At 37.3% G+C, this 23,711-nt stretch overlaps 4 protein-coding genes, 1 non-coding gene and 2 pseudogenes across 5 annotated transcripts; 3 read left to right on the top strand and 4 right to left on the bottom strand.

Moving 5' to 3' along the window:
• Positions 1 to 24: 24 nt before the first annotated feature.
• Positions 25 to 1,926, bottom strand: LOC103964373 (probable polyamine transporter At3g13620). The gene is made up of 2 exons (XM_009377308.3): positions 334 to 1,926; positions 25 to 209 (listed from the first exon to the last, which is right to left on the bottom strand). The coding sequence occupies exon 1, from the start codon at positions 1,767 to 1,769 to the stop codon at positions 390 to 392; it is 1,380 nt and encodes a 459-aa protein (XP_009375583.3). The 5' UTR covers positions 1,770 to 1,926; the 3' UTR covers positions 25 to 209; positions 334 to 389.
• Positions 1,927 to 3,841: 1,915 nt separating this feature from the next.
• LOC103964381 lies at positions 3,842 to 6,078 on the bottom strand (annotated as a pseudogene).
• A 1,703-nt stretch (positions 6,079 to 7,781) lies between these two features.
• On the top strand, positions 7,782 to 10,043 carry LOC103964351 (annotated as a pseudogene).
• Positions 10,044 to 10,608: 565 nt separating this feature from the next.
• Positions 10,609 to 10,680, bottom strand: TRNAG-UCC. Its single transcript has one exon. It is a non-coding gene; the product is annotated as a tRNA-Gly (tRNA).
• Positions 10,681 to 10,962: 282 nt separating this feature from the next.
• Positions 10,963 to 13,144, top strand: LOC103964336 (the record flags this gene model as incomplete). The annotated part of the gene is given in 4 exon segments (XM_009377271.3): positions 10,963 to 11,137; positions 11,692 to 12,063; positions 12,318 to 12,805; positions 12,807 to 13,144. Coding segments are annotated over 4 exon segments (1,245 nt in total), but the record flags the coding sequence as incomplete, so codon positions are not given.
• Positions 13,145 to 15,523: 2,379 nt separating this feature from the next.
• On the top strand, positions 15,524 to 19,227 carry LOC103964329 (phytoene synthase 2, chloroplastic-like). The gene is made up of 6 exons (XM_009377258.3): positions 15,524 to 15,854; positions 15,994 to 16,044; positions 16,346 to 16,518; positions 16,616 to 16,851; positions 17,018 to 17,210; positions 17,729 to 19,227. The coding sequence occupies exons 1-6, from the start codon at positions 15,524 to 15,526 to the stop codon at positions 17,891 to 17,893; spliced, it is 1,149 nt and encodes a 382-aa protein (XP_009375533.2). The 3' UTR covers positions 17,894 to 19,227.
• Positions 18,525 to 23,635, bottom strand: LOC103964319 (serine/threonine-protein phosphatase PP2A catalytic subunit). The gene is made up of 11 exons (XM_009377248.3): positions 23,320 to 23,635; positions 22,134 to 22,190; positions 21,919 to 22,002; positions 21,678 to 21,749; positions 21,161 to 21,232; positions 21,029 to 21,069; positions 20,291 to 20,357; positions 19,708 to 19,899; positions 19,504 to 19,593; positions 19,305 to 19,412; positions 18,525 to 19,043 (listed from the first exon to the last, which is right to left on the bottom strand). The coding sequence occupies exons 1-11, from the start codon at positions 23,404 to 23,406 to the stop codon at positions 18,978 to 18,980; spliced, it is 936 nt and encodes a 311-aa protein (XP_009375523.1). The 5' UTR covers positions 23,407 to 23,635; the 3' UTR covers positions 18,525 to 18,977.
• Positions 23,636 to 23,711: the final 76 nt, after the last annotated feature.

Genomic DNA, 23,711 nt, shown 5'->3' with positions numbered 1-23,711 from the left:
CACAGTTGATCCAAAGCAAAAATATTAATAACCACATTATTGATAGCTTATTTATAACACAAACCTTACATTATTCTTCTCATAAATCAATCAAGTTGATAGGGATATGTCAAACTTAAAAAACTTCACTAAAATGTATATACAACTAGTCAGCTCCATTCTTGATCTATTGAATACTTAATCACTTCTTCACAAATTGGTCATAGTAGCTGCAAGATCATCCAAAGGACAAAAATGGAATCAGCACCATCATAAACGGATGGAAAAATATAGATAGATAGACTCTTTTTTTTAAACAAATGTCTTTAAGAAGCATTAATATCATAAACTCACCCCAAATCTTCATAATCTGCTAGTTTTGCCACAAGATGGTAGAAGCCAAGCCACATTTAAGCCTGGAAAATCTTCATGCAGTGGTACCAAATAATCCCAAACACAGTCAGCACAGCAATCACCAAGTACACAACTTTTGTGCCAACACAAGTTACATACACCAAAATTCCAAACGGAATAAATAACACTGCTATTAACCCTCTCAGCCTTGTAACTGGAACTCTGAAGGGCCTCTGTAAATCCGGAATCTTCACCCTCAACCAAAGAAAAGCCGAAAATTCAACTAGCATGCTCAAACTGAACAAAACATTCACTAAAGATGTGACATGCCTAAACTTCATGTAAGAAACCAAGTTTGATATCACTGCTGATATAAAAATTCCCACCCAAGGAGTGTCGAACCATTTTGACCGTGCCCCGAAAAGTCTAGGTAGCAACCCTAATTCAGCCATGCCTAAAAGCTGGTGTGAGCAACTGCTCAATTGGGACTGGTAGACACCAATGCTAGACAAAAAGGCTCCAGCCCTAACCCATTTTTTGAACCTTTTCCCTACGATTTTTTCTGCCACAACTGTGTAATACCCATCAACCCAATCATCTAGGTCAAGAGACATGGCACCAGTTGCAGCTAGTAGAGGTATTAGGGAAGTCAAAAAAGTCAACAACCCAGCTGAGAGAAATGCTTTTGGTAATGTTGTGGGGGGATTTTTAACACCTTCCAGAACTAAAGTACTAACATTGTCCCAACAATTTAAGTTCCAAAATAAGGAATTAAAAAACAATGGCCAATTTTTTTTCTTCCTATTTTGGCCAGAAAAAACCCATTTGCTTGGGTCAATTTTGGGAATAGCAAAAAGCGAAATTACTACAAATGGCAAGTATGATAAAATGCCTAAAAATATTGCAGCATAGCCAACAGTAGGCAGACCAATGAAGTTAAGAACTGAGAGCAAAAGGGTTGAAAGAGAGATGAGAAAATAGTGAGGCAAGTGTGACAAAGTTGGTAGCATGGGATCAATGTAGTCTATACAGAGAACTGGGTAGGACGACAGGTTAATGACAGCACTAAGGAACTTCCAGAAACCAATGAGGAAGCCCCAGAAGGGACCAAAGGCTTGGTGAGTCCATATGACAAAGCCGCCATTGCCAGGAAAGGCAGTGGCTAGCTCAGCAGTGACAAGGGCCTCAGGAATGCACCAGATGATGGGGAAGAGGAGAAAGCCAAGGATGGCAAAGAAAGGCCCCCCGGAACCGACAGTGGACTCAGTGCCATAGGGACCACCGGAGACTTGAAAGTAAATGAGGAAAACAAGTGGGATGAATGCTAGTTTTTTGCTTTTGATCTTGGTGTTGCTAAACATTGGATATTCTTGTACTTCTTTTTCATTTTCAAGAAGAGAGGTTTTCGATTTTGGAGAAGATTGGGGAGATTTCATGGTGTTTCTTTTTTCCTTTGGGATTTCTTGGATTTTCAATGGGAATTTCAAGAGTTATGTGATTGGATTTCAAGATTGAAGGTGGAGGATGGATTGGAAGGCTGGTTGCCTTGCTTGCTAGTTCATTGGATATATAAATTGGTCCATGTGGCATGCAACAAAATGCTGTCAATGCTGTCAGAATGTATGCAACTAATATACTCAAACAATGTTTCAACTCTTCTGCTGCTTCTTTGTGGTGTTGTACTGAGTGTGCTGCTTCCTGGGAAATTGCTTATACCAGTACACATTCTTGTCACTTGTGAGAAGGGGGTATGATTAACTTTTACATGGTGACAGGGGACGTTATGAGTGAAACAGGATGATGAGTGATATATTTACGGTGACACCCAAGTTTTTCTCTAAGTGGTTTGGACAATAAACTATAATTCATTACCAGAATACAACTTTCATGCACATGTACATTGTTCACCATCTAGTTAAATAATTTTCATGTGGCAACAAAAAGTCTGAGGTAAATAAAACATATGGATACAAAACATGGCCTCCTTCATTCCCTTTCTCGCTTCTTGTACTGATCATGCAGCTTCTTTCTTGGAAATTTCTTCGGCTCCTAACAACAAAGAAGGACGAGAGTAACTTTAGATTCCTAAATTTATCTTACATTATTTTCTTGTACGGCAAATCCGTTCCCAAAAACCGACATATTTAAAATTGTTGATAGCAAACTTCCTTTGAGTAAGTTGCTCCTTAATACAACGGTCTAGTGGTATTTCTCTTCACTTGTAAGTGAGAGGTCTTAGGTTTAATTCTCATCTTGAACCACATTATTGCTAGCTCATGTAATGCTGAGCCCGCCCACCTGGACTTTTAGTGTAGATAATATCGTTTTTTAAAATAAATAAAAAATAAAAAAACTTTCTTTGAGTTAGTTGTGAATAAGGTGTGATGACCATATTAAAAAACTAACCAAGCAATTCATCGCTGCCTTCCTCAAACATTCTCTTCGTTAGTTGTTAATATGGTGTGATGACCGTGGATCAAATTGTTGGTAAGAAACATTAACTAGAAAGGATCAATGCCATCCAATTCCAACCAAGTTCATCACATCACTACTAATAGGTATGGTGTTTTCGGATCAATAGTCATCCCAAAGATCAGAAATGGAGACGGAATCAAACAGAGAGAAGGAATAGCTTTGTATGAATTGTATACTTCAACTAAAGTACCCAAGATTTCAAAGAAGGTGTCAGCTAAAGAAAACAAATTAAATGAGTATTTGTAAGCAGAGACTATTTGCATATTCATTTCGCTGGCGCGGTTCCTTTGGAATCAATTTAGGTGCTTAATTTGGATGATATGGTTCATGCGACTGGTGTTCAAGTCCATAAATTTTACGACCATAACTCCCTCTCGAGAAATTATTTTCTGAAGATGCTTGACCCAAACATTCAATGAGCTTTAACTGACTAAAATTATTGGGCTGAAATCTATGAGGCTTCGTATTAAAGAGATACTAGAAATCGAGAAGTTCATTAGTCATGTCCCAAAAATATCACAGGTCGTCATTGTTCTAATGTTCTCACATAGCCTCGAATCATTAGTTTGAGACACTCTTGGAATTTTTATTTCATATAAGTATTCATAATTAGCTCCTGGGCTTGATGGATGGTTGGATAGGCTCTTTGTAAGTGCTTTTGCACTGAAATATGTTCACTTGGGTTTTGATTCATTAGAAAAAATAATTAGAAAGGATCAGACATGCTATACTTACCACATTTTTCATTTTACATTTGTATCATCTCTCTCATAGTTTCAGTTTGTCGCTGCAACAAATAATTTTGTGAACTTGTTCAGATCATAGGAACGGTCAGCATGATACTTTTCAGTCATGAAGTGGTGGTCTTACACGGCGGGGGTAGTGGTGGCGTATTGGTTTAGAGATTGAATGGTTTAGAGGAGAATTGAGGAGGAAAATAGTGAAGAGTTCCATGAAGAGTGTGTTGCCTGTTTAAAATTTACTTGAGAAAGGATTATAAGATCGAAACAAGTTATAGCAGAAACCATGCAACTTCATGTCATTCGACATTTTTTTTTAAATTTGAATAGAACTCAATATAAACAAATTCTACTTTGATCAATGGAATCTCGGACTTCTTTATCAACAAAGAGATTCAATCATGCACAACCGGTTTCCCAATTCGATGCCATTAGAAATGGTTCGCTAACTATAAGCAATTTCTGCTTGTCATCCTTCATCAACTTCTATAGTACTGAACGCACAAAACTTCTTAGACTTGAAAATTTTCATTAAAAAGTACCATCCGATTGCCGCCACGGTCATCAAACCGCTGATCAAGTACACAGTCCTGGTAGCAATAGCCATGATAAAGACCAAAAATCCAGATGGAATCAAGCACATGATCACCAAACCTGGCAGCCTCATCGGAACTCGATAAGGCCTCTTCAATGCTGGCAACTTCCTCCTCAACCAAAGAAAAGCAGAAAATTCCAATAGCATTCCCAAACTGTACAAGAAATTTGCAGATGCAATAATATCTGTAAAGTTCATGAAGGAAACTGCAAGAATTATCACTGTGGAAAGTAAAATTCCGACCCACGGGGTGTTAAACCTACTGGACCGAAGAGCAAAAAACTTAGGCAAGAACCCTAAATTCGCCATGCCAAGAAGTTGGTAACCGTAACTGCTTAGTTGTGCTTCAAAAAGTCCAATTCCAGATAACACTGCACCAACTTCAATCCAATACTTCAACCATTTTCCAGCAATCATTTCAGCAGCCTCTGCATGAAATCCAGAACCCCATCTAGTTTGATCCACATTAACCGAACCAATAACAGCAAAAAGCGGGAACAAGTACGCCAAGCAAGTAAAGATCACCGCCACGAAAAGAGCCACCGGAAAAGTTTTTTGGGGGTTATCTACTTCTCCAGCTAAAGTACTCACATTGTCCCAAAAATTTAAATTCCAAAAGAGGGTGTTGAAGAACAAGTTCCAATCTTTCTCCACACCCTTCCGCCCGAGACTCAACCAACGGTGAGGATGAATCTTCGGAATGGCAATCAAACACATCAAAATAAAAGGCGAAAGGGAAGCGACAGCGAGAAGAACAGCAGCATATCCAACAATAGTTAAACCAGTATAGTTTACGAAAGATAGAATCAGAGTAGAAATAGAGATTGCAAGATGCCTAGGCCAACCGGATTCGAAAGCAGGGAGTATCTTGTCCATGTAATCAATGCAAAGAACTGGAAATGCTGCAATGTTGATGACGCCGCTTAGGTACTTCCAGGTGCCCATCAAAGAGCCCCAGAAAGGACCAAAAGCACGGTCGCCCAGATGACATAACCGCCATTTCCAGGGAAGGCAGGTGGAGAGCTCTGCAGTGATGAGAGCTTCCGGGACACTCCAGATAAATGGGAAGATGAGGAAGCCGAGAAGGGCGAAAAGGGGTCCTGCGGCTTGCACTGCAGGCTCTTCTCCAAAAGGGCCGCCGGCAACTTCAAAGTAGATGAGAAGATGAGAGGGATCAGGGTGAGCTTCTTTCGGTTTGTGGCAGCGGTTGTGGTGGTGGCGGCGGTGGTGACGGGAAGGTCTTGAGGAACCATTGCAGTTTTTGAAGAAGGTTCCATAGTGGACTCTTGGTTTGGCATGTTTGATTGTTTGATGAATTAAAGACTTGGCTTGGATATATAAGAAGATGGAGTCCTATCGAAAATCTGTTCTTTTCTTTTTTCTTTTTTTTTTTTTTTTTTTTTTTTTTTTTGGGGTCATTCAAATAGGAATGCAGTTGGATTCTGATGAGTGAATCCTTAAATAAGATATGATTTGGATGCTCTCGCCATCCAATATTGCGGAGAGACTCGGTAACTTTCAGTGGTGACCGTTATTCCGTAATTTGCATTTTGCTCATAAAAAATACATGTATCTTATATTCTTATTTATTGAACTATATACGTACTCTATCTTCTTCACATATCAACTCTATTGTACGTGGTAGATTTCTCTAGTGATTAGAGTGTTTTTCTATCACCTACTGCATATCGGGTTTTAAATCCTTTTTTTCTCTTGAATGTAAAAAATATTAATTCTATTGTCCGCTCATATATGATATGTGTATTAATAAATCACGAAAATAAATAGATCGTCGGACTAAAAAGTTCGGTACAGCCAACTTTTCATTAGAATTATTGTAGCAAATCTTATTAGGGTTATAGACACCTGCCCTTTGCATAAAACCAATGAAGACAGCTGACTTCGTTCTGGACGGTCCATATCAAGTTTACCAATATAGCAAAGAATGCATCTGTTTCTGTTCATATTGTCTGTGGGTGATATTTTGGATGGACATGTCGCATAACTTAAGAGTCTATGATTAATACAAGGTCATTCGTGTATTCCATTAAAAATCAAAATACAAAGTCAATAATTCATGCAAGTTGAGAAATTGAGATATATTTTCTCTTTTTTCTAGAGAGAAAGATATATTTTCCTTAGAAGTGAGCGATTGGTTTTGTATTTTTGTGTTGGATTTAGCAAATTTTCTACCTATTGTTCTTTATATTGGCTTCTAGTCCATGGTGTCAATATCCATCTTGAATGTTTGAAAACAGCAAGCACCATATATATTAGGCTAGGAGACGTGGATTTTCCTTGGATTAAAATTACCCTTTCTTAATGTAACTAGGATTTATAAGTGGGTGGGTGGGACACAAATAACTATTATTATTTGAATTCAAACTTGAGTGCAAAGGGGTATAGTCCATTGTACCTTAATTCTGGTGTAAAACTGCTCTTATTAACAAGATGGGATTCATTACAATGAGAGAGCCCAACACAAATACTGCTTATAAGCTAATTCCAAAATCCCGGCCACAATTTGGGGCCTAACAAACTAACAACCAAAACTACTAGAACCGACTAAGAAGTACCTCTTGATAACACAAGGAGACGGAGATACTATTATGGTCAACTGATCTAACCTACTATTATTTAAGACTACATCATAAGTAGTGCCAAATGCTGTATCAATATGTTGTTTCATACAAATTTCTAGACTTTCAGAAACCATATTTGTTATCACAACTTAAAAAAACAGTGACAATTTCTTGTAGCTCTAGTTATTGTGAAAATAATGGACAAATTCATGTCATACAGGGTTTAAGGTTTATGCTAACTGCTAAGTGCCTACAATGTTCTTTAAACTCTCTAAAGTCAGGTCAGTGGAGGTGAGAAGGTATGAGCTTGACCGTTTATTTGTCGTATCAAAGTTCTTTGAACGACAATTGGAGAAAATCTTCGGTATATGTTGGTTTCAATACAAGTCACACGCTGAGGGACATATATCATGCTTGGACTTCTTCCTGGTATGGAATGGACCGTCATGATCAGCATGGCTGCATGGTCTTGCCGATCGTGCGCCTTTCCTTCAACGGAACACAGAAAACGGGATATATGTCCAGAAGGGTCACCTAGCAGACTTTCATTTCAACCAGACTTGCTTTTAGTGTAATTTAACCTTTGTCATATGTGGCATAAACATGCTTATTTAATTCATTGGAATCACCAAAATTTAAAATAAGCGCGTCTTTAATGTGATAATAAAACAAAGACAGATCACATTCACATAACGGAAGATTTTGTTTCATCTGTCAAGATTTTCGTTGTTGTTTTTTATTATGAATTATTCTAGAAAGTTATTTGATATTTTACTCAATCAACTAACAATGGTGATATTATACATGCATCAAATTTGACGACACCCTTAATTTGCAACCATAATTGAGTAGTTAGTACGTAAGATATGTAAAATATGCAATCCCTCACACCATATAAGATTAATTTATAGCATTTAGTTTTTAAATGTATTAGATGCCATTGACCATAATTAAACATCAAATGTATAGAAGATGTTGTGTTCACATATTTAAGAGGCCTTTCCTGTTTCAATCTATATATTCACTACACAGTTTGAGAAGAAGCGTACTTGTAGAATGTGCTCAACATTTTCTCTTGCAGCAAAGGCATACATGAGAGGCAGCAATGGAAAATTCCTGCCCCGAAAATATATGGTCATAGCAACAAAAAGGAGAGCTCCCAAGCAAATTATAAGCATGCCTGTTTTTCTGGAATTATCAATACAAGTCATTCCCTCTGTTGCTGATTTACAAGTACAAGATCATTCAAAGGCAGTCCCAGACATGTAAGATGGCCAAAGAAGACGGCCGCAGAAAACCAGGGTTGGATCTTAGCTTTGTTGAAGAATCATATGAAAGATGCAGGAAGATTTGTGAAGAATATGCCAAGACATACCATCTAGGTTCACTGTCCAACTTCATTCTTTTATTTCCCATCAAATCTTGTTAATTATATGTAGCCTAACATGATCTTTCCTTGCCAATCTATTGTCACATTTGCATGACTAATGGTGCATGGTCTTGATTCAGGCACATTATTGATTACAGAGGAGCGCCGAAAGCATTATCGGCTATCTATGGTAAAAATTTAACTCTATGTTCATATAGTAACAAGTCCTAGACATAATATGATCTGTCTATGATAAAAATTTAACGCTTTATGTTCAATGTCGATAAAATTTCTATAACAGAAAGTTTTCAACGTATTTTGATCCATTGTTGATACACAATTTTTTTGAAAGAAAAAAAAAAACAAAATGTGATCGTCCTTATCAAAGAATTTCTATAATAAGTGGTGGTGTACATATAAAGTTTTTAAATCAAGAAGAAGGGGAAAGTTTTTATGGGCGGGGGACTCCCGGAATGTTCTCACTCCTTTGGATGTGGTTTTGTGGCTGCTCTGTAGACTGTTATTGAGGAATTAATCTCGCATAATCCTTCTCAACAAGGACATATCTTTGGGTTTATGCAAAATAAGCAACTATGAGTTTAAGATCTTGTAACCAGTAGGATTCGTTATGTGATAAATTTTGTTTTTTATTCTTGTCAAATTGAAATGCATGCAGCTTGTGGGGTAGGAGGACAGATGAACTTGTGGATGGCCCCAATTCTGTCCACATGAGCTCGGATGTTCTTGATATGTGAGAAATGAGACTGCTAGACATTTTTGAAGGACGCGCGCACAACATAATCGATGTTGCACTGACTCATATCGTTTTAAGTTTCTCCTTGGACATCAAGGTGTTTAATTATTTATTAATGCAACTAATCATGCTTGGATATTCTTTTTCAAACATGCAATGTATATATTCCATTAGTTTCATAAAAATTATTTCCATGATTCTATCTCATATAGAATATCCTTGTTTGATCATGGCCATTTAGAGATGTCATCGAGGGAATGCGAATGGACACAAGAAAATTTCACTATCAGAATTTTCAAGAGCTCTATATTTACAGCCACTGCGTGGCCGGGACTTTTGGCTTAATGAGTGTTCATGTTCTGGAAATTGCACCAGATTCTTTGATTTTTGCTCAAGGTGTATATGAAGGCACAATTCATTTTGGCACTGCAAATCAACTGACCAACATCCTTAGAGACGTTGGGGAGGAGTAAGCTTCCTTAATATGCGTATACATCATGTTGAGAGTTGTCCAGCGTCGAAATATGAAGTTTTGCCTTAGCGGATTATATCATATTGAGCCTCTCTTTATTATTGTCAATCGTTTTTGGGTTCGATGCTGACATTCTAAAACAAATGTCATTTTTAATTTCTTCACTCACTCTATTTATCTAACTCATCATTGTCCCTTTTTCTGTTATTTTTTCTAGTGCTACGCTTGGCAGAGTTTATCTTCCCCAAGACGAGCTTACACATTTTGGGTTATCCGATACCATATTTTTACGAGAAAGGTAACTGATCAGTGGAGAGAGTTCATGAAAGAACAGATTGCAAGAGCTAGGATATATTTCAAATGGGCAGAGTAGGGAACTTCTCAGCTTGATAAGGCTAGCCGTTGGCCGATATATACATATACCTCTTTACATAACACTACAAATTTACAACAATGAACGTACTTGCAGCCTTGGATTGTTTCTTGAACAAATATTTCTTTCAAAGTAAATATAAAATAAAAATTATCGCGCTGCATGTGGGAAAGGTTGTCTTCTTCTGATGATGTGCAGTAATTCTGCAGATATGGTCCGCGATATTCATGTATCGTGGCATCTTGGATGTTATTGAAGATAACGGCTATGATAACTTGACAAAGAGAGCATACGTAAGAAGAGCTAAGAAACTTCTCATGTTGCCTTTGGCTTACAAAAGATCTCTATAAAATGGAGCAGTACTCAAATTTACATCTTGGTGAAATGTAAAGTTATATATAAAAGTGGTTTTTACATCTTAAATTTTACATATAAAATTGCTCATCAAGGAATTAGTGTGATATTATTTAAAAGTTCTTTTGATAAACAAGCTAGAATTATATATGTCAAATTACCATGATGTATATTGCGTATGATATCCAGAGAAGAAAAAATACGTTTCGTGTATAACATGTAATTAGGACATGTATTCGAGTTTCACCTTGGTTATTCATTTTAACTTTGTGTGAAGGGGAAAACTAAACTTCTTCAAATGCAACCATGAATGTTCCACGCATCCCTCTCTTTATTCATACACAACTTGTCTTTCATAACTTGTTTCATGTGAAATAAATAATTAGGACATACACTCGCGTTTCACCTTGATTATTCATTTTAATTTTGTGTTAAGTTGAAAACTAAACTTCTTTGAATGCAACCATAAATGTACGCATCCCACTCTTTATTCATTCACAACTTTCCTTTTTGTGCACCTTTCATAATTGAAAACATAAAATCGACAAAAAGAAACGCAAATGCGTTTGCCGGGAGTCGAACCCGGGTCTATTGCTTGGAAGGCAATTACCCTAACCGTTGGACTACAAACGCCCAGACGTTCAACAATCTCAAATACTCCAATATTTCCTTTTTTTCGTTACTTTTAATATTAACTAACCTAACGAAACTTTTAAAAAACTTTAGTTTTAATAAAAATTAAAAAATAATAATGCAAATAATAGTATCAAAAAAATAAAAAATTTCATTTTCATTAAAAGTAGAGAGTGTCGAAAGTTTTTGGTTAAAACCCTTTTAATTTTTTCTATTTTTACGATGCGGAATCTATACGAACTCTCATTCATTCTGTCTCAAGTTGCTTGCGTCTGGCTCTGAAACTGCAGCCATGGAGTCGATTCCTCTGAGGCATTCAATCTCTGCAACCAATCAGAGCTTCTATTAAGAAGACAAAGAAACCCAGAAAATCAATTTCAGAGCAGCAGCCAAAGGTTTCATCTTCACACCCCAACTCGGCGTTTTCGAATCCATTCCAAACTCTCTGGTTTTCAAGGTAAACAGACGCCCGCCAAATTCTTTTCCACTTAATGGGATTTCCTTCATTTGAAGAAAGATAAATTCTTTGTTTGGTTTCTGAGAAAACTCAGGAAAATTTGTAAATTTTGGGATTGGCTTTAATGCTTTATTTGCTTGTTTAGAAGTTAAAGGCAAGGGTTTGAATTCTTATTAGATTTCGTTCACTTGGTTTTGGATTTTCTTCTGTTGTTTGGAGGCCATTGACTTGTGTGTGTGTGTGTGTGTGTGTGTGAGAGAGAGAGAGAGAGAGAGAGAGAGAAGAGAGAGAGAATTGAGGTTAATCAGAGGATGCGAATTTGACTTGGAGATGGGTTCATTTAGGTTGTAACGAACCCAAAACAAATATCAAAAGTTTAAATTTTTGGATGACCTGCCTGTGAAATCTCTGAATTTCTATACTTTGTCAAATATGTACCGTTAAACAAACAACATTGGGGGAGGGGGAACTGAAGCGCGGGACATTAGACGTTCCATGTATGCAGGGATTGATATTGTAACTGTATGCTAAAATATTTCCCTTTTTTTGTTCAGATTCCAAGGGCTATGCAAGGCCTTCGCGTCTCTTGCCAGCTACAGAAGTGAAAATCTGCACAGATAACTCAGTGGAAAAGCTGTTCTCATCTTTAAGAGATGACGGATCTCAGTCTTTATACAAGGTTAAGTTAGGTACTAGTAATGTTTATGGCTCAAGTCTCTCTGACTTGAATGCTGGGATCCTCCTTTGCGTGATCAACGAAAATGGTGACTCCATATTACAGAGGATACCGTCGAGTATCATAACAAATCATGCTACAGAGTCGGAGGATGGTGTGCTTCACTTTCAAAGAGGTTCTGTTGATGAGTTCACCTTTGAGGGACCTAAGCTTGGAAAAGTTGGAGCTGTTTGGATCAGTCTTGAATCAGGTTAGACTTACTAGAATTAGTTTAGCATCCGTAGGCTAAGTATGAAATAATGAATATGCATACCGAAAAATTACATTTGGCTTACCTATGTTATATTGAGGCTTACTCTTTGCAGATTAACTATATGTACTCTTGTCTCTGTGTATGCGTACTAGTTGAATTTCTGTAGGATCAAAAGGTGAGCTTTAAAAACTGACTTACGCATGTTTTACTAAATCATGCTAACAATTTTTCTGTAAACTCTCCAAGGTCAGGTCAATGGCGGTTAGGAAGTGTGAGCTTGACCGTTATCTGTGGGAAACAAAGTTCGATGGAAGAAAAAGACGAAGAAAAACTTCAGTATACTGGTTTCAGTTACAACTTTGCTGTTGAGGATATCTTGCTGGGTGAGGGAAGTGACATTTCCATGGTGCAACTTAGACCTTGCCTTGTGACCGAGCTATCCGGGGTTGATCCCGTCACCATCTTCACCAAAAGCCTCCCTGAATCAACTCTATCTGTGAGTGGGATATCAAACAAGGAAACCATGAGAGAATACGAGGATTTGAAACTATCTTTGCTACTTTATGATGCCATGCTGATCTTTGTTGGTACATCAGTTGCATCCTTCTCAGCTGGGGAAAACATAAGCTTTGCATTTTTAACAGGTGGGATGGGCGGCTTCTTCTATCTCTTGCTACTGCAAAGGTCGGTTGATGGATTGCCTGCTGCAGAATTGACTTCCATACACGGGACAGACCAACCAAACCTTCGGAGGATCTAAGGTTCCAATATTTGTCTTTGCATTGGCTATTGGTTTTACTCTAGTCACAGTGAAGTATGGCGGGGATGTCCCAATCGTATTCACTCCGAAACAACTCATAGCCGGGATGATTGGATTTCTTGCATGTAAAGTTTCTGTGGTCCTGGCAGCAGTTAAGCCCTTACCAATAAGTCTAAAGATAAACGAGTGATATATCTTCAGTGTAGACAACATAGTTGTATTGTATATATTAGGAAAAAAAGAAATTGCAGCTAATACTTTCATAGTTTCTTACAAATTACACATCACTATAAGTTAATAGATACAAACTGTTGCATATTTTCCTTGTTGATCTCTGTTTCTGTACCCGGTTTTCGTAGGACAAAGTTTGCTCGAAGTCGGACATGCCGACTTACCCGTTTCTTATTGTCCTTTCGGCTTTGGGGGTTGTTTCTGCTTGCCTTAGCCTTCATTACCTCGATGTTGTCATTAAAACAACAAAAACCCTTGCACAATTGGGAAAATCACAAATCGGCAAATGATTTGTAGCTCAAGTAGTTAAGAGCATTTACTCACTCTTCACCAGAGATCTCATATGCGAACCCTCCTTCCTCGATATCACTTGTATCATGAAGGAAAAAAAAAAAAAAAAAAGTGAAGGCATGTCATGTATAGTATTTTGTCTTCAATTTTTTCAAAGAGGATTAAGATGGTAGATGAACATGCCTTGAAGATGTGTTTCACGAGTCAAAGGTTGAATATTATTACTTAATCATAGTTTATTTTATATGTTACTTAATCAGCATACAATAGTGCTGTTATATATGCTTTAACCTACTTAATCCAGAAATCTCTTGACCAACCCATGGCATCTTCATGTGCGGATGCAGTACTAATTTGAGGATTGGACAAAACTTTGAGTTCCAACGTATCATTTTACACATGATATTTTCAAGTTCCAAAACAATTTATTCCTTCTGGCTGGATATTGTCAACAAATGTGCACCCACCACCACCCCCCAACCCACCCACCCCCCAAGATGCCCTCTAGTTGGCAAAAGATTTATTAATTTATTAATCTGTCTCGATAGTGGGGAGAACTGAAAGCAAGGTAAAATATAAAATATTGTGTATCTGTACATGTAGGCATTGTTTGGTGTCTAAAGTTAGATTTGAATTAGTTAGCATTGAAACTTCTTCCTTTACATCTTTGTACACATACACCTCGTTTGGTGTCTAAAGTTGGATTTGGATTGGTTATTAAAGAAACTTCTTCCTTCCAATCGTTATAAAATATGGTGAGATTGAGAGCGATAAGCTTATTTCGTGACTAATTCATCTTCTACCTTCAATTTGGACAATATTTCAAAGCTTAATCCATTTATTTATTCAACATATATTGAATCAAATGTTTTATCCAATCAAATCCAACCACAGACATCAATCAAGACCACAGGTCACATTTGGTGCCTAGGGATGTATTAGTTAACTCACAAAAATTATATGTATGTTGCAGTAAGAAATGTACATCAACTTCCAAATTACCAAATCAAAGGAATTAAATAGTTTAGTTATAAAATGTTGACATCTTATCATTTTATGAGGACTGAAAAGTAAATTTGTTTCATGATTGATTCATCTTTTACCTTCATTCGTCGATTTCATAGCCATCTGCAGTGCGGCTGAAATTCCTAAACAAACAATAATAAACCAAAATATTCAATACTAATATTGGATCCACAGTGCTTCATTCATAATTAAGTACTTCCCTCGCCAAATTCATACCAGATGACAACAGTTTAATCTGTTTCCTCATTATTTTTTTCAATCATGCTTTATTTAATCACTATAAGCATCTTTTTCCTCCAAAGTTAATTTCCACTTGGAGCCCCAAAATCTTAAATCTGAAACGTCACTCCATGACAAAATACTAAAAAAGGATTCAAGAAGCTCAAGCTCAAAGGAGCATCAAATTCTGATGATTTCAGATAGATTCTGTCGATGAGATTTGCAGAAGAAGACAGTTTGTGCAACAATGTTTGGGTAGATAAGCTAAATACAGCACAAAACAACACAACAGCATCTTTGCAAATCACGGCACATTCTCCTAACCCAACAAGGGTTTTGTGCTCAAGTGTGTATATTTGTCAGTTGACGCCATATAATCTGAAGAAATATGCTCAAACAAAACCAATTACAAACTTTTCATTAAAATAATAGACAATAATTTGCTTATATAATATGTTTTGGATCCAAGACGGATTGGGTTAATTGAAGAGGAAGATCTTATCCACAGGGCAATTCACCACTTGCTATATAAAATAATTTAGAATCATTTTCTTGTTCATTTAGTGCTCTTTTAATTCTTTTTTAACAAATATTCTATTTCACTAGAGGGACGCTAAACCGACGATAAATAGCACTAAAACTTATTTTACTGCATGCTTAGTGTCCCTATAGTAAAAACCAACAGAAATTCAATTTACTACAAACAAGAAGCGTTTGGGAAGAAAGCGAGGTGGAAATGTCAGCAACGTTTAATCCAAGATTTGGCTTGTTTCACTCGTGGGCCTTTTTTCTGCATTATATTTAACGTTGTATCTTCAATTATCACATCATGAAAGAAAGCGAGGGGTATTTAAATGCAGAGGAGGTCTTCCATTTCACATTTCTATCTTACTCCCTAGACCCTTTCGAAAAGAAGTGAAAAACTTCCAAATGTGTTATACAATTTCCTTCGCAGGAAGGACTTACAGCGGAGAGAGCAATGGAAGAATTCCGCGTCAAAAATCTATGGTCACAGCAGCAAAAGCTCAACTGATTACAGCTCCCAAGCAAAGAAGCAGGCCTGTTTTTCCTGAGCTCTCAATTCAAGGCATTCCTCTTGCTGATTTACACGTGCGAGAAATCGTTCAAAGGCAGTCTCAGACTCGTAGTGTGGACGGGGAAGGCGGCCGGCACAGGCCGCAGTTCAACCCCAGCTTTCTTGAAGAAGCATATGAGAGGTGCAAGAACCTTTGTGCAGAATATGCCAAGACATTCTATCTAGGTACAACTTCATCACCCTTGTTTCTTTCTCCATCAAATATTTTTATTGGATCTTTTGCTTGCCAAGCTACTGAATTCAAAAATAATGATCATTTTTTCATGAATATGAGATTTAATTATGGTGTGCTTTTTTGATGCAGGCACTTTACTTATGACAGAAGAGCGTCAAAAGGCGATATGGGCAATCTATGGTGAGAATTCAACTCTCTATGATCATGTAGTATCACGTGGTAGATGTGGTTTAGGCTAGTTGATTAAGGCAATATACTGGCCCCTTTGCAGTCGAGCTCAAGTTCTCGTCTTGCTAATTAGATTACTTTAGAGTATCACTTTGTTAAAAATAATAAATGAATAAATATAAGGTGGTGACGTACAACTTAATATAATTGGAAGAAAAATCATGTTCATAAAGTTGCCACACAAGAAATCATTTGTTGCCAAAAATAAAATTTGTATGATTATAAAATTGATTCTTAGAAAAATGAAATGTAGTTTGGTGCAGGAGGACAGACGAACTGGTGGATGGTCCAAATTCCGGTTACATGAGCTCGGAAGTTCTTGATCGATGGGAACAGAGACTGGAAGATATTTTCGAAGGACGACCTTATGACATGCTTGATGTTGCGCTGACTCATACCGTTTTCAATTTTCCCTTGGACATCAAGGTGCTTATAAAATATCTCATTTAGTTCATTAAACTTATAGTCATTTGATACTTGTCAAATTTTTCTTCTTATGAACTCCTCTTCTTGTGACCAAAAGCCTTTTCGAGACATGATTGACGGTATGCGAATGGACACGCAAAAATGCCGATACCAAAATTTTCAAGAGCTCTATCTTTACTGCTACTACGTGGCAGGGACGGTCGGCCTAATGAGTGTTCCTGTCATGGGAATTGCACCAGATTCTCGGATTTCTGCTCAAAGTACATATGATTCTGCATTATATTTAGGCATAGGAAACCAACTCACAAACATCCTTAGAGATGTTGGAGAGGAGTAAGTTTATTTGATGTGTACCAATTTCTCAATTCTATGTTCCTCACTACCTAAAGTGAGTTAAGTCAGTTGATTAGGGCAATGTGTCCTCCTCTCTTGCACACAAGTTTGAGTTCACTTTGATTGCGATCTGATTTTTTTTTTTTTCTATATTTTTTTTTTCCAGTGCAATGAGAGGGAGAGTTTATCTTCCCCAAGATGAGCTTGCGCAGTTTGGGTTGTGCGATAACGATGTTTTTTCAAGAAAAGTGACAGATCCATGGAGAGCATTCATGAAAGAACAGATTACAAGAGCAAGGTTTTATTTCAACCTAGCAGAAGAAGGAGCTTCTCAGCTTGATAAGGCTAGCCGTTGGCCGGTATATACCTCTTTGCAAAATTTCATTAAGTGATTTTGTTCCATTACTAGCATCATTGATGTCATGGACTAAAAAGAAATCCATCCATATTGCCTCTTTGAGAGTAATCTAAAAGGGCTAGAAGCATTTTCTGATGATTAAAAGCACTTCTAACCATATTTTGTAAGAAAAACTTGATAGTCCTGGTTCATAGAAGAGCTTTCTGGGCATGTTCTTCTTCGAGAAGCACTTGAAATTTAATATGAATTTAACATGTTTCTAGCATGAACTTCTAACAAGAGCGCTTCATACAGAAGCAAATTCCAAACAGCTAGAAAACAGAACATTCTACTTCTTAGGGTATATAAACTAATAGAATATACAAAGACAAGCAACAAAACGAATCTGTTGTCGAAGTTGTTGTCCCTTTGTTGCTGTCTTACCTGTTCATTCATCAACAATACACATTCTTGTCTTGCAGGATAGATTAGAGGTTATCTCCCCTTTTCTTTGTCTAATGATCTGCTGTACTTTTGCAGGTATGGTCATCATTACTGATATATCGAAACATACTGGACGCCATCGAAGAAAACGATTACGATAACTTGACAAAGAGAGCGTACGTAAAGAGAGCCAAGAAACTTCTCATGCTGCCTTTGGCATACACAAGATCTCTATCAACACATAATTTGATGTCCCAATAATAAAAACATGAAGTCGCACATCAAATTACTTGGACATGTTTTGCGAGTAATCAAGCTAGGTATAAATCATGTACCTTTTTGCTCATTATAGATTTCAAGACACTTATAGCTCGAGCGGTTAAGAGCGTTTACTGCCTGTATCAATTGAAGAACAAGGAATCAAACAAAAATTCGCATTCATAACAAAGGTGCAAATAATGATCGTTTGAACTTTCCTTCCCTTTGTACCTCATCTCAATAGAATATAATAGTTGATCTGTTAGAGCAATCCACTCCCACCTCTACATCCAAGTTGGTATCTCACACCCGTACCTTGAATGACTTTAATATAGAATATCATCTCTATCAATAAATAGAGACATTCTCTTGTCGAAAGAAAAGAATAGCTCATCTAAAGAAACTCTCCCATCCAAGGGCAATTTTTTCTTTCTTGGCCGAAGCCATTCTATTTTTTTCCGGAGTTTTGGGAAGTTCGGTTTCCGATTAGCAAAACATAATCGGAATCTTCAAACGTCCAATTTCGCTAATCGGAATCTTCAAACGTCCATCCTTTGATTTATTCAATACAAACGGCCAAAATCAAGAGCCAAACAACATAGATTCGTGTGGTGGAAAACTACAAGACTATCAATTGGACTATGAAAAAAAATTGGGATAAAATAAACCTATTGGAACATTTAGAATTCAATACTAAGAGGAAAATTTTAAAAAATAAAATAGCACCCATCATAGGAAGCAAGCTCATCATCCCTCTACAGATCACCAACCCCCCAAAAATACCATCCTTCTACAGAAAAATTAAATAAAAGAACAAAAAATGAAAAATCAGAACAGAAGATGCCACATTGTTTGCTGGAAATGGTACATATGCTGCAACAGTGTGGCCACCTCCACTGCTTCCTTTTTGCAGAGACTCGTGCGCCATCAAAGGAAGCCTAACCTGCCAATCCTACACGATTTCTTTCTCAAACCGAACACCACCACTGTTGTGTAATTCATAATCTTAAATTTAAGAATAACCCTCAATACGTAGACCTTGCAGGCAGCAGCAGCAGGTAATTCAGCAACTGATTTGACACACTCATTATAGGAAGTAATCAGGTGTTCTTCGGGTCACATCTGGTTCTCCCCTCCTTGGAGCTGGCTCAAACTGAAATACAAGATAACAAAGTTTCAAGCCTTTCTCCCATGCAAATTTTGCAGGCAAGCCAATTAATAGATCACGTCAACCCTTACGAATAACCATTCAGTAAACTACAACATATCAATTTGGTCACATTTGTTTTCACATGCTGAGAAGAGGGCAATGGATTTTTTTTTTTTTTTTTTTTTTTTTGGGTGGGGGTTGTGGGGGTGGGGTGGGGTGGGGTGGTGGGAGGTGTGGTTGTGTTTGGCAGAGAGCAGGACCAACCTGAATGAATGTGTGACCTTTGCAGTCATCAACTTCCAGGATGGATGCCATATTTCCACAGCGATAACAATAGTTGGGTGCGCTAAATATAGTGACCACTTTTTGTTCCTGCATAAGGTAAACAAATCAATTACAGAAACTTTCCTCCGCAAGATAAACCATATGCAAAAACAGCCACAGAATTAGGATAAATACTCACATGACCCCAGTTGTATCCTTCCATGACCAGCTGATGTGCTCTAGCAATCAACTTTAAGTTATTTGTGTGATTAAACTGCTCGGATATGTCCTATTAAAACAGCAAAAGGAAGCAAATCAGCCTACAAGGTCACGACTCTAGAAGACTGGCCAACTGATTCAAACCATCAACCCAAACAAGAAACGAAATGGATGGGTAACTTACCTGACCAAACGTATATCCAGCACCCCTGGGAGAGATACCCCAACCACAGCGATCATCAGGGTCAGACCATAAAAGATCACACATGGGACCCTCATGAGGAACCTCTTGTACACGGTCAAAATTACGTATGTTATCAAGGGTTTCAATGGATGGAGACAGCCCTCCATGCAGACAGAATATTTCACTTTCAACCTTTAAACAAATAAAAGAAAATATGTCAATACTTGGAAAAAGAACTATTACACCTACAACTATCAACAATGAGTGCATAACAAAAGATGCAAGGGTAGATCAATGTGACAGGTGGTGGTAAAGTAATTGCAGTTTACAGTCATGCTGCAGAGCAACATGATTGAGGACAGCGAGTAGAAAAGGAACTAGAGGCATTCATGCAATTAAACTGGTAGCAATGAACTAGAAGTTTGCACCCAGAAATTTCTAGGGTGCATATTTTCAAATGATACAATAACAAGAATGTTCATGGTCATGTTGACCGCTAACTTAATCCAAGTGCAGGCACTGGCTCGCTAACCTACACAGACCATTTATGCATCATAATTAAGTCACATATAACTATACTAACCAATGCTGTCAGTGGAAAATAGTCAAATAAATCTGTAAAGATCTTCCAAACATTGGCATTACCATACCTGCAAAGAGAAATAGAACGGGTCACTATACATGCTCGATAAATACGATACATCCAATCAAGGACAAGCAGGAAGACAAAAACTAGATGACTGATCAACAGTCAACTTTGTAGGCATAAGAGAGTAATAAAGGCCAACAGTAGGTTGAATTCTTTAAGGTGATACACTTCTGACATAATATTGATTTGGTACACCCCAAGGATTGATTCACGCTATAGTGTTCATCAATTTAATTCCTGGTTCATATTTTACTCTTGTATCCAGTAAAAGAAGTATGATCATGAAATCAAACTGAAAATACATCAAATGAATGTGAATGTGATATGTGGAGATTATGATGTAGCATAGAAACTGCAAATACAAATATACTATATCAACATGCATTCATAAATATGCATACCTACATTCATGCACGTACAGATAAAAGCACACAATACCCTACATTCATGCATGTACAGATATATGCACACGATAGCTCACTGGTCATTTTAAAAATTTTACACCTAAACTTAGAAGACAACTAAACATAAAAAGCAAACCTTTACATGTATATAGTTTTTAGGCCTGAACATAGGCAAATGAAAAATGGAATCTTCCAGAAGTCACAAGCCACACATAAATCTTCATTGTATCAAAATTGACCCATAAACAAAAGATGCCAAGAAACTCACTTCCGTAGGCACTCATCATAAAAACCATAAACTTGAGTAATCTGCAATGGGGAAACAAAAAGCCACAATCAAAGACCACACATGCAAGTACTACCAAACTTATATGAACAAGAACGCGGATGGTAAAAATACCTGACGGCTTTCATGGTTTCCTCTTAGGATAGTAATACGCTGATGATAACGCACCTTCAAGGCCACTAGGAGCTGAATAAAAAAGATAAAGTTAGGAGCATAATGATATACATAAATGGATGCCAAAAGGGAAGATGACGCTTCCCCTTTTTCCCAGAAATTCCCATGATAAGAACACTAAGTTCTCAATTGCAATATAGCTTAGGGGCCAATCTCATGATCTTTATGTGTAGTACCCTATTTCAGTCTCCCCTGCTAGCATAACCTTGGAAGCGCTAACATATCCCAACCATACTATTTCATTATAGCTCATGTTCAACATGTATCCAACTCTCAATAGTAAAACTTTAAGGCCTTTCGTTAGGAATTGTAACTTATTACAAAAACCCTAAATAATCAAACCAAAACATTGCTCAGAGTTTCCAAAATATCTTTTATCTTAGTGCCAAAAGGAGAACCCTAAAATTATAGCTTAACTAATTGAAAGATAAGTAGAAATAAAAATAATCATACTTACTGTCACTGTTTCAACGGAATAATAGCCACGGTCCACATAATCTCCCATAAACAAATAGTTTGTATCTGGGCACTGCAAACAAAATTGCAACAACAGGAAATAAATGTTAGTTTTGGAAAGTGAAACATCCAACAGAACAAACCAGAAAACTACAAATTAGGAAAGAGAAAACATCACCAATAAGTAGCACCCTATTAAGCAAATGTAAGAAGAATTAAATAGCCCAAATCAGAACAAATACCTTTCCTCCAATGCGGAAGAGCTCTGCTAGATCATGGAATTGTCCATGAATATCCCCACAGATAGTTACAGGGCTTTTTACAGGCTGCAAAACATAAGACCCAAAATGGTTATTCATTTACCTCAAGACATGTCCAAATCATTATAGGTCCAAAACCTGTATGAAACAATACAAAGAAAGATATGAAACAGAAACTTGCAACTAAAAAGGCCCACCTGGACATTGCTTTCTTCCATTAATATTTCCTTGGCCTTCTCGCAGAGCACCCTTACCTATATTAAACAAAAATAATTAAGATGACAATTATTTTACATCTTAAATAAACTCCCCAGAAACCAACAAACATTAAATTGAACATGCACACACTTTCAATAACAGATTTCCATTTTCTTGCTCATTAGCGTTTTCAATGAGCAATTTTTTTGGTCTTATAACGTGTAGTAGTGTATAGGCTGGTGTACCACAGAAACAGCCAATGTTCTGAAATTCAAGAAGCACTAAAGCAACTCAGGTTTTGAAGCTACCACTCTTGTAAAGTATGTTATCAGCCTTGCATACCCACACAACCCTTCATCCCTCCCCAAGAATATTGGTATGCTTACATGCACTATAAAGCATATACCACAGCGTGCACATTATTTGGCAAATCAGAAGGTGTATAGAGTTTCCTCATAGAATAGAATGTAAACTAAGGACGTTTAACATTACTGATTTCAGAACTGCCTAAATAAGGAAGAATTCAAGATATCTCCTTGACAATGTATTGCAATGACCACATTTAGCCAAAACCATACTCAAATACTACGCTCCATAAAGTCTCTGCTAATCATAACTCCACGTAGGTTTAAAAATTTATTGAAAGATTCAGATTTTGTGGCCTTAGACTTAGAAACCCAAATTTTGCTTTTCTTGTTCACAAATCTACACGCAGAAGCCCTCAGTGCCACAGAAAAGGGGATCTGACCCACACTGCCAATACCCAATCCTAACAGCAGAACATGTCATTACAAACCACCAAGTTCATGTATTTCTTTAGAATTTTTAACCCAGTGGTAAATCCAATAAAAAGATCGACCCACCTAAGTGAAATCAAAACATTCATTCATGGATCCCCAAATTATATGAAATCACAACCCTAGATCGGTCCCATAAGAACCCTAGTTCAGCTAAATTCAATTCACAGACCACGCCCATAGTCACAAACAAAGAAATGCACCACATTTTTCGATCTGCCCCATCAAGCTCAACATTTCAGAGCTCGATCCGTCTCATTTCCTAAAACTCAACACAAATTCTCACCAAAAACACATTCCCACAAAAATTAATTAAAAAATAAAAAGAAATGGACTAAAATTAATATTAAAATAATTAAAAATCTGAAAAGTTAGATGCTTTGGGTACCTCTTGTTCGGACAAGGGCTTGCACTGCATGAGCTGAGCAATCTGTTCATCCAGGTTCCCATGTGAGTTCGAAGGGACCGAATCCATCCTCTTCTTCCTCTTCCCCCAAAACGCACCGTCTTTCGCAGATCAAGATGCCCCTCCGAAACCCTAACCCTAGATCGGTAGGCAATCGTAGATTTCCCTCTTCGTCTTCTTCGTTTTCTTCGAGCCACTCAGAGAGAGAGTAGGGAGAGAGAGCGGTGGTGGAGAAACCAAAGGCCTTTCAGTTCTTTTGAATTTTTCTTTTTATTTTTTTTTTGGATTTTTTTTTTTTCTATTTTTAGTTTTTATATTGGTCTCGGGAGTTTGAAACGATAAACCGGTAATGCGGAGTGGGTAGGCGCGTGGGG

This window comes from the organism of the source record quoted next, unplaced genomic scaffold (assembly GCF_019419815.1).
Source record: "Pyrus x bretschneideri cultivar Hongxiangsu unplaced genomic scaffold, Pyrus_bretschneideri_v1 Contig5, whole genome shotgun sequence".
Taxonomy (NCBI): domain Eukaryota; kingdom Viridiplantae; phylum Streptophyta; class Magnoliopsida; order Rosales; family Rosaceae; genus Pyrus; species Pyrus x bretschneideri.
Note: the sequence above shows the minus strand (reverse complement) of the source record. Positions and strands in the feature narration are given on the sequence as shown.

What these genes read in the sequence shown, in the direction of transcription:
- LOC103964373 (XM_009377308.3), bottom strand. Translation starts at nt 1,769, where the DNA reads ATGAAATCTCCCCAATCTTCTCCAAAATCGAAAACCTCTCTTCTTGAA.
- LOC103964319 (XM_009377248.3), bottom strand. Translation starts at nt 23,406, where the DNA reads ATGGATTCGGTCCCTTCGAACTCACATGGGAACCTGGATGAACAGATT. An exon ending in TGGAAGAAAGCAATGTCCAG is followed by an intron (nt 22,003 to 22,133) that starts GTGGGCCTTTTT and finishes TATGTTTTGCAG; the next exon opens with CCTGTAAAAAGCCCTGTAAC. An exon ending in GAAACCATGAAAGCCGTCAG is followed by an intron (nt 21,070 to 21,160) that starts GTATTTTTACCA and finishes TCCCCATTGCAG; the next exon opens with ATTACTCAAGTTTATGGTTT.
- LOC103964329 (XM_009377258.3), top strand. Translation starts at nt 15,524, where the DNA reads ATGTGTTATACAATTTCCTTCGCAGGAAGGACTTACAGCGGAGAGAGC. An exon ending in GGCGATATGGGCAATCTATG is followed by an intron (nt 16,045 to 16,345) that starts GTGAGAATTCAA and finishes AATGAAATGTAG; the next exon opens with TTTGGTGCAGGAGGACAGAC. An exon ending in CTTAGAGATGTTGGAGAGGA is followed by an intron (nt 16,852 to 17,017) that starts GTAAGTTTATTT and finishes TTTTTTTTCCAG; the next exon opens with TGCAATGAGAGGGAGAGTTT.